General features: G+C 35.2%; 1 protein-coding gene across 1 annotated transcript; it reads right to left on the bottom strand.

Annotated features, from left to right (window-relative positions):
- Positions 1-1,323: 1,323 nt before the first annotated feature.
- LOC107795317 (uncharacterized) lies at positions 1,324-10,122 on the bottom strand. Its single transcript, XM_016617928.2, has 4 exons — positions 8,713-10,122; positions 5,453-5,648; positions 4,896-5,067; positions 1,324-3,036 (listed from the first exon to the last, which is right to left on the bottom strand). Exons 1-4 carry the CDS (start codon positions 10,033-10,035, stop codon positions 1,665-1,667), a joined length of 3,063 nt encoding a protein of 1,020 aa, XP_016473414.2. The 5' UTR covers positions 10,036-10,122; the 3' UTR covers positions 1,324-1,664.
- Positions 10,123-10,517: the final 395 nt, after the last annotated feature.

The following is a 10,517-nucleotide window of genomic DNA, read 5'->3' on the forward strand; positions in this document are numbered from 1 at the left end:
CCCCTTTAATTTGTATTTCAGGTTTTATTAGTTTTTTGGCTTTTCTCACATGAAATACAAATTCAATTCATTCAATGTACTAGAGTTAAAGATAAAATACAAATTTTAAAACCACCCTTAGCTATGATAATTAATCTAATTAAACAAGGATTAGGATTTAAGATTCAGCCATTAAAGAATAAGTGTAGAAGTAGTCCAAAATTTAGACGGCAAGACTTTATAGGTACCAAAATTTAAAAAAATGGTAAAAGTGGTCTATTTCGAATAGTTGAAAGGGTGACTTTTGGACCTTTCTTTATTTGTATTATCATGTGAGAAACAGATAAATCCAATCAAGTCCAGCAGAAATAAACAAGAAGTTGTTCAGTGAAACTTCTCCTTTCATTCCAGTAGTGGTAGTGTTATTCTCGTTAGGGGTGTTCAAACCGAACCGAAAAACCGCACCAAATCGAAAAATCAAACCAAATCGATTGAAAAACCCGACTAAGTTTGGTATTGAGTAAAAAAATCCGAACCAAACCGATATATAAATATTTAATATATATATATATATATATATATATATAAGACTTTATATTGAATTTTCTTTAAAAAATGTAAAAATATTTGGAATCCTATTATGTGTTAACCTTGAAAGCGTAAATTAACGAAAAATTATTGTTAGACGACTAAGAAAATAACTATCACGTGTTACTAAAAGAAATTCTCCCATTAGAATATTTTAATAGATTATATGTTAGTCAATTTTTTCAATATTTATTAAACATATATTCATTTATCAAAACTATATTTATAACTTTAACAAAGTAAGATTAAAATAATATTCATGTAACAAAAAAAACTGAAAACCCGAAAACCCGAAAAACCCGACAAAACCGAACCAATCCAAACCGATATAGTTGGTTTGGTTTGATTTTGATAAAAATCGAACCAACCCGGCCCATGTACACCGCTAATTCTCGTATTTCCATATTGTTAGGTTTCAATTACTATCTGACGATGTTGTGTTTCAGCTTTACTATGATATTGTTGTTGTCACTGCTTCTTTGACTTTGTTACTACTGCATATCTTTTCTCTATACTGTTGTGATTATGTATGCTTGCTTTGAGCCGAGGGTCTATCGGCAACAGCTTCTCTACCTGCACAAGATAGGGATAAAGTTGCGTACTCTCTACCCTCTCCAGATCCCACTTGTGGGATTACATCGGGTATGTTGTTGTTGTAGTCGTCATTGAACATTTTAATAGAATTCTTTTGTTGGTTGAAAGTTTTTCATAAATTTATATACCTTAAACCTTATACCGTGATTCAAGAACTCAAGATAAGTAGAACATATACTTCAGTTAAAGAGGCTAAAAACAGATAGAAAGGGAGCAGTTCCCTTAGCTTGGAACTCGAAAATAACCATGATACTGCATACTTAATAGACTAGGGCAGGCCGGTGCACCAAGTCCCCGCTATGCGCGGGGTCTGGGAAGGGCAAGACCACATGCAGTCTTACCCTGCATTTCTGCAAGAGGCTGTTTTCGTGGCTCAAACCGTTGACCTCCTGTTCACGTGACATACTTAATAGACTATTGATATAAATTCATATATTACACCATTCTTAAGAGTATAGTAATTCTTATAATTTCATACAGATATTGTACCGATAAATCTAATTTCAACGAGTAATATGAGCGATGAATGAATCCATCTCAGCGCGGTTTATGCCATCATCCTTGACTGATTTTTTGATAGTATTACTCAAATCTGCTGCTCTTTTCCTCATCTCATCTCCTTCTGTTGAATCCATCAAAGTTTTCACAACATTTTCAATTATTTTTGATGTAACAAGTTCATCTCGACGCGTCCATGGCCTAACAGTTAGTCCAATTTTCAAATACTTTGTTACAAGTTGAGAATTCCTTGGCTGATCTGAATGCATTGGCCAGGCTGCTATAGGAACTCCCATTGACATACTCTCCATGCACGAATTCCATCCGCAATGACTTATAAAACCGCCTGTTGAACTATGTGCTAAAATTTCCAATTGTGGTGCCCAATCTCTTACTATAATCCCTCTTTCTTTTATTCTTTCTTCATATCCTTCAGGCAATTGAACTTTTCTAACTTCACTTGTAAAAACATCTCCTTTGTCAGCATCTCTGAGTACCCAAATGAACTTTTGCTCGCTTTTCTCTAGACCAATCGCGAGTTCTTTGACTTCTTCATCACACAACGAAGTAGTCGTACCAAATGACACGAAAATAACTGAGTTTGGTTCTTGTTTGCCAAGCCAATCGAGGGATTCGTGGCGTTTATTTGAGTCTTTGCTCTTCTCTTTTGGCTCTAAAGGATTGAATGGACCTATAGCCCATTGCTTCAATCCATCATACTCTTTGGCCATTAAATCGAGGTACAAACTTTCTATTACTCGCGACGAATTGTAAAGTTTACCACAATGAATCTTCCCATCAAATTGTTCTTGTATCTTCAAAAAATCCCAAAACTCTGTAGGAAAACAGTCTAAAATTGATGGTATATCGTCATAATGTTCAGTTCCAGGTAAGACAGGTTTTCCTTTGAATTCCCACAAAAATGAATATGACATAAAAGCTGAAGTACTATTGAAAGAATAGCACTCAGTATTTGGCATTTCATGCAAATCTTGAACCACACAATTCATCAAATTATCATAAATAACAACCACTTTCTTAGTATTCACGCTCAAAAGTTCGCGTACTAGAGCACAAATTGGCTCGCGTTGATGGAACGTGGCGTAAAAAGAAGGCATTAGGTGGTTTGGAAATTTGTTAGAAGCATTAGGATTTGGAAGGGGAGTTTCAAAAGAAGGTGTTTGATATTCATGGAAATGAATATTTGTTATGGTGACAGGATCAAAGCCATGAGCCCGAATTTTCGCCTGTTGAATGTGAGTAGTGGTTCCAACATAATGGACAGGGATATTGTACGAGGAAACGAGTCGAGAGAGATGAAGGAGTTGATTGAGATGGCCTTGTGCTGGAAGTGGTACCATGACTACAGCTATAGAGCTGTTTGAGGTCCATTTTTCAGCCATTGGAAAAGATTTGTGTGATTTAAGAGAGGAAGAGAAAGTTTAGAGATGAGAAATCTTTGAACTCTGGGCAAATATAAGCAAGAGCTAGCATACGGCTTACAGGTTCGATCGAACCCAGTAACTTTAGTCTGAACCCTGTATTTATCTTTAAAAATCTATTGAATATGTACAAATTATTAATTGAGAATCCAGTAACTTAAAAAGTTTAAAATTCCAAACTCATGAACTTCAAATCTTCGCTCCACCTCTGAATATAAGAATTATTGAATATGTACAAATTAGGAAGTCAGAATTATTGGTATAAATCCAATAGATTAATGAAGGCAATTAGAATAATTAATGTTAATAATTTTATATATGACTATGATTAATGTACCTGCCAATAACAATGATGAAGGCAATAGTACAACATAGTACTAATTAATATTTGCTCATATGGAAAAGGAGTTCACAATTAGCAGCAGCTCCAATACTTTCTGCAGTTGTACAATGTAAAAAGGCAGTCCGGTGCACTAAGCTCCCGTTATACGCGAATCCAGGGAAAGGACCGGACCACAAGAGCCTATTGTACGCAGCCTTATCCTGCAGTGTCATTGTAATAATTTATTTATTTTTTGAAAATCGAAGTTGACTCACATCCAATGGATTCATTTGACAATCTTTTGATAATATATGCGAATAAATAATAATTATAGTCAATTCACATGCTGATCACTCTCAAATTGAGAGTGTTTGGTTGTCATGTACATGCTTATGTGTGATGTGAGGGCAAGCAAAAACTCATTTTCAAGATATACATCTCGAGCTAAAGTATGAGACTCTATTAAAATGATATGAAGTATAGACAAAGAGTACAATATCATTTAGGGAATATTACATAAATATTTCAAATAAGTTCTAACTTACCAACCTCTAGCCATTAATCATAGATTTTCCGAAACTAGCCAAACACATATAAAAATTAAAAATCCAAATAAATAAGGTTCTTCTTCTCCAAGAATTACATGCAAAGATCTCCTTTCATATTTTTAAGCATGATCAACAACATTAGATACAAAAAACGGAAAAAATTTCATGTATGAGGTAGTAAACAAAGAAACAAAATTTATATATTTGAAAATTATGTAAAAAATACTATAAGTTACAATAATTAACAATTCAAAATATCTAAAAAGCATATGAAAAAATCACGGTCAAAGAAAAACTCGTTTGACTCACGAAAATCGAATTTCGCCACATATATTGGGACAGGGAGAGTAGATTTTTTAATACATATACAGAGTCTTGATGAAAGTTATTTAGTTAACGTAAACCCATAGACTATATGTCAACCTAGCTTGGATTATTGAATGAGTTGCATGAAGTAAGGATAGGGTTGGAGCTAGAGTGTCGGGAGCGGGTTCGGCCGAACCCAATAGTTTTGGTTGTATCTTGTATTTGTCTAAAAATATCCATTGAATATGTTTAAATTATTAATTTAGAACTTAAATGATTACAATCCTGCATTCATAAGCTTGAAATCGTGGCTCCGCTAAGCTGAGAAAGCTATATATATAAAGCTGTTTATTTCTAAAACCTCAATCAAAACAATCTCACAAACATCACTTCATTAGTACTAAGAAAAACAGAATCCTCTGACTCCTTTTTGGTTCCATGGATATTAATACTGAAAATCTAGCAAATCATGAACTCAACTGCAGCTTAAAACAAGATGAAGTAGTTGTAATCATGGTCCCAGTTCCAGCTCAAGGCCATCTCAACCAACTTCTCCAATTTACCTGTCTAATTTCCTCTTATAGTCTTCGCGTTTACTACGTTGGCTTAGCCGCCTACAACCATAAGGCCAGGGTTCGAGCCAACGCCTTAAATCCTTCGGACATTGCCAAGATCCACTTCCATGACCTCCCGAGTACTCCTGATTTTGCATCCAGCAAAAGCCCAACACTTTTTAACGCGTGCATGCTTTTACGCGAGCCTATTGCTTCCTTCTTAAGAGACATTTCATCTAAGGCAAGACGAGTTGTCATTGTTCATGATGCTTTAATGTCCTATAATGTTCAAGATGTTTCTTCCTTTCCCAATGTCGAGTCCTATATCTATCATTGCATTTCTAGTTTCGATATGTATTGTAGTTACATATGCGAAATAGCCAGAAGACTTGAATTGCCAGAAGGGTTTGAGGAAAGAGTGAAAGGGGTGGGGTTAGTGGTGAGAGAATGGGCAACACATCCAGAAATCTTGGCTCATTTGTCGACAGGTGGATTCATGAGTCATTGTGGTTGGAATTCTTGCTTAGAGAGTATTACTCTGGGGGTGCCAAGCAGCTATTGGCACTCCCATAGCAATGCTCTCGATGCACGAATTTCAACCACAATGACTCACGAATCCACCTGTCGACGAATGAGCCAAGATTTCTGGTTGTGGTGCCCAATCTCTAACCACTAAGCCTACCCCTTTTAGTCTTTCCTCAAAACCTTCTGGCAACTCAAATATTCTAGCTTCTCCAGTAAGGATATCTCCTTTATCGGCATCTCTTAACACCCATATGAACTTCTGTTTGCTTCGTTCTAATCCCATCGCGAGCTCCTTGATTTGTTCATCAGAAAATGAAGTTGACGTTCCAAAAGATACATAAATAACTGATTTTGAAGGTTGTTTGTTCAACCAATCCAGACAGTTGTTTTTAGTATATGAAATATGATTAGCAAGTTTAGTAGGGAGAATAGGTCCAATTTCCCATTGCTTCTTATTTTGTGCGCTAGAGAGTTGTGCCATCAAGTCAATAAAAGTATTACCTTCAATTACTCTACTTGTGTTATAGATATCACCGGCACTAATACCTATATACTATAACAACAACAACAACTCTCTACCGCACAAGTAAGGTCTGGGGAGTGTAGAATGTACGCAGAGCTTACCCTTACCCTGGAGGGATACAGGTATTTTGCTCAAGACATTGGGATCGAGCGGAGGGGTAATGGAAAGATCAGGAGTTATTGGAAGGTCAAGGAAGCGAATCTTGGCTATGTCAAATGGATTTAAGGTGTTGGCTCGAACCCTGGCCTGACGATTGTAAGCGGCTAAACCAACATAGCAGACGCGAAGACCATAAGAGGAGATTAAACGAGCAAGTTGGAGAAGTTGGTTAAGATGACCTTGAGCTTGAAATGGAACTATGACTACAACTACTTAGCTTCATCTTGTTTCAAGTTTGTAAATTCTTGATTTTCAAGATTCTCAATGTTATCCATTGATCAAACTAAATGGTATTTAATTTGAGGATATGAAGTGTATTACTCTATATGATATTTATTTGACTTCAATTCACAAGCCTACATAACTAACCACATAAATAACATCACCTACTTCACCAACATTTTGTAGAGTTCACTCAATTCTAAGGCCATGACAATTTTCAGTAGGGTCTCTCCATTATTTGATTCTTGGGTACAATTTTTGGCATGTGTTTCTCGAGTCGTGAACAAGGGCGGAGCTAGAGTATAATTTTTAGTTCGACTAAACCTAATAGCTTTGGTTCAAACTCTGCACTTGACTTAAGAAATTCATTGGATATGTATAAATTATTAATTTAGAACACAGTAACTTAAAAAGACTAGAGTCTTGAGCCCATAAACTTCAAATTTTGGCTCGAGCATATGGTTCTTGAGTCCTGGAAACTGATCAATGATGAACATGGGCGGAACTAGAGAATATCTTCTAGGTTTGGCCGAACACAATAGCTTTCGTTTAAATTCTTGTCTTGAAAATTCTATATGTATAAATTATTAGTTTAGAGACCAGTAAATTAGTAAGACTAAAATTCCAAACCCAAATTAACAGAAATTCAAACTCTAAAGCTCAAGTAACTAATATTCTTATAGAACAAAATACAAATGTGAAAGAGCAACAACAACAACCCAGTAAAATCCCACAAGTGGGGTCTGGGGAGGGTAGTGTGTAAGCAGACCTTACCCCTACCCCAAAAGAATAAAGAGGTTGTTTCCGAAAGACTCTCGACTAAAGAAAACAAAAAGATAAAAGGGGACAATATTAGTATTACCACGATAATCATAGAAAAAAAAAAGAAAAAAAAAACGAAATGGGTCCTGTACTAAAAACCGAAATAGTAGGACCAATAATGAATATAATGAGGAGATATAAATATAGATAGATCAAATAATAGATGTGTATTGCTCCAATAATGGCAACGGCATGAGGTTTATCTGAACCCAGTATTTTCGACTAGGAGTATAAATTTATGTGTAAAAATTCACTAAAATTACAATAAAGAGTAGATATGAACTCATAATTTTAAAAAATATAATATATAAGAACCTTATAGATTGAACCAAAAAAATTAAACTTTTAGATCCGCCTCGGCACACAGATATTATACCTTCCAGATACTATTAATAAAAGATACCTTTAGTTGTAACCATACACTTGTTTATTCTTCTTCCTAGCTTTTGAGTATTACTTGCTTCTCTTGGGGCCAAAAATGACATGATTTACTGGTATAAACTTCTATGAATGATTAGGAACACTTCTTATAAAATTTATTCGTTTTAAATATTTACACCAAATCATATGAATTTATCATGTTAAATAATAATTAGGATGAGAATGTGTATCAAGTAATTATTGTATATTGATACAATAATAATCATGTTTGTAAGACGTATATATAGGATTAGCCTAAACAGCCCGATGTAAGTAACTTTTTACCATACCTTCAATTATGACTTTCACATTTATTTATCTTAGCACCACAAATTTTTTCAGCTTCTTAATTATTACTCCCTCCGTTTCAATTTATGTGAACATGTTTGATTGGGCACGAAGTTTAAGAAAAAATAAGACTTTTGGAATTTATGGTCCTTAACAAGTCAAAAAGGGGTCCAGAATATTTGTGTGGGTATAAAAGCTTCTCATTAAGGGTAGAACTGTAAGTTTAAGTTAAATTGTTTCCAAATTTAGAAAGGGATCATTCTTTTTGAAACGGATCAAAAAAGAAATAGGTTCACATAAACTGGAACGGGGAGTAGCTTTTTAGGATGAAGCCAAGTCTTTGATGTGAACTTTCATACAATACTTCTGCACCACATACTTTTCTTGCCATACCTCCAATTTTTTATCATATAATAATTGGTCCTTTCTTATTGTGACAAGGTGAAAGGTACAACAATTTAGCATGCTTTATTTTACATACAACCTTTACATGTAGTGGATGTTGCCAAAATATAAACAATCATCCAAGAGTTACAAAAGCCAAAACAGTACACAGCTATCCACAAACAAAATCTTTTTTCATAAAATATTTCTATGTTAGGACATGAACAAACAACAGCAACAATAATAACGACCCATCACGAGGAGGAAGATAGAAAGGTAACCTATGACACCAGGGAATTATGCTTTTTCTCCCGCCTCAGCTTCGCGGATGGAAGGAGGGCGAGAGCGTAGCGCGCATGCTCTATGCTTTTCCAGTAAAATCTCATTAGTAGAGTCTGGAGAGGGTAGTGTGTACGCAGACCTTACCCCTACCCGATGGAGTAGAGAGGCTGTTTCCGAAAGTCTATCTTGTGATATGAGCAATGAAAGAATCCAACTCCAGTTGAGAAGAACCCCCTTTCTCTGTGGACTGCCTTACTGCTGCTCCTAATTCTTCTGCTCTTTTTCTAATCTCATCGCATTCTTCTGACGCCATTAACTTCCTCACTACATTCTCAATAGTGGATGCACTCACCAGCTCCTCGCGTTTCTCCCACTCTCTCACAATCAGGCCTATTTTCAGTATCTCCGTCACAAAAAAGGAATTAATTGGTTGTTCAGAATGCATAGGCCAAGCAGCTATTGGCACTCCCATAGTAATACTCTCTATACAAGAATTCCATCCACAATGACTCATGAATCCACCAGTCGACGAATGAGCCAAGATTTCTAGCTGTGGCGCCCATTCTCTTACCACTAACCCGACCCCTTTAACTCTTTCCTCAAACCCTTCTGGCAACTCAAATCTTCTATCTTCCCCTTTAAATATATCTCCTCTATCAGCATCTCTCAACACCCATATGAACTTCTGTTCACTTCGCTCTAATCCCATCGCGAGCTCCTTGACTTCTTTATCAGAAAATGTAGTAGACGATCCAAAAGATACATAAAGAACTGATCTTGGAAATTGATTGTCAAGCCAATCTAAACATATGTTTCTCTTATTTGATACATGATCTAGTTTAGTAGGTAAAATCGGTCCGATTGCCCATTGTTTCTTGTTTTGTGTACTAGCAAATTTTGCCATCAAATCAAGAAAATTACCTTCAAGTACTTTGTTTGAATTGTATAAATCACCAGATCTAATATCTCTATACTGAAGTTGAAAAGTTACTAACTTGTTAATCTCTTCAGGTGAATCTGATTCAAGTGAAGGTAACTTTTCAAGTAATTCATCTTCAAGTGGAATAGACATTCCTTTAGGTATGCAAATGAAACTACAATACATAAAGAAAACAGAAACACAGTTAAATATATAAGACTCAATATTATGTAAAGAAGAAACATCCTGAACATTATATGACATTAAAACATCATGAACAACGACAACTCGTCTTGATTTAGACGAAATGTCTCGAAGGAAAGAAGCAATAGGCTCGCGCAGAAGCTTAGAATTAGCATCATAGGATGGGAAAAGTTGAGATGGGAATTTGCTCAGTGCATTAGGATCAGGTGTAGGGGAAGCAAAATCAGGAGTTGGGAGATCATGGAAATGGATTTTGGCTATGTCTGAAGGATTTAAGGCGTTGGCTCGAACACGAGCTTGAAGATTATGTGTGGCTGAACCAACATAGTATACTGGAAATTTATACGACGAGGTGAATATGCAGGCAAGTTGGAGAAGTTGATTGAGATGGCTTTGAGCTGGAAATGGAACCATAACTATAGCTATTTCATGGTTATTTTCACTGCTGCTATCCATATGGAGAAAAGAAGTTTTAGAATTTGAATTGAAGTATACAGAGGAGTTTGATTGAATTTTTATAAAGTTTGTATTGGATTGGTTTTATATATATACAAATATAAACAGCTTACTTTATTAGACTTATCTTCTTGTCACAATACAAAGAGGCACATGTAGAATGACGTATATCATTACGTCATGTAAAAATAAATTATAATCAATTGGATGAGAAATGAAGTTGACTCATTTGACTGCCGTGCACTCCAAGTTCGTTTTATGCGTGCATCTATTGATAGTAAGATTAAGGGCCCATTTGGCAATAAAAAAAATCACTTTTTTCCCAAAATTTTTTACTTTTATTTCGAAATCAATGTTTGGTCAGTTTTCGATGAATTTTAAAAAAATTCGAAAATTTCAAAAACTCCAAAAAACTATTTTTTAAAAATTTTACTTCAAATCACTCACAAAATTTCAAAAACACAAAATTATATTCAGTGTTC

This window comes from Nicotiana tabacum, chromosome 16 (genome assembly GCF_000715075.1).
Source record: "Nicotiana tabacum cultivar K326 chromosome 16, ASM71507v2, whole genome shotgun sequence".
Lineage (NCBI taxonomy): Eukaryota > Viridiplantae > Streptophyta > Magnoliopsida > Solanales > Solanaceae > Nicotiana > Nicotiana tabacum.

Coding starts and splice junctions, on each gene's coding strand:
- LOC107795317 (XM_016617928.2), bottom strand. CDS start 10,035: ATGGATAGCAGCAGTGAAAATAACCATGAAATAGCTATAGTTATGGTT. Junction 5,649..8,712: donor CAGAAGAATTAGGAGCAGCA/GTAAGGCAGTCC, acceptor GAACAAATCAAG/GAGCTCGCGATGGGATTAGA. Junction 3,037..4,895: donor CGAACCCTGGCCTTATGGTT/GTAGGCGGCTAA, acceptor GACCTCAAACAG/CTCTATAGCTGTAGTCATGG.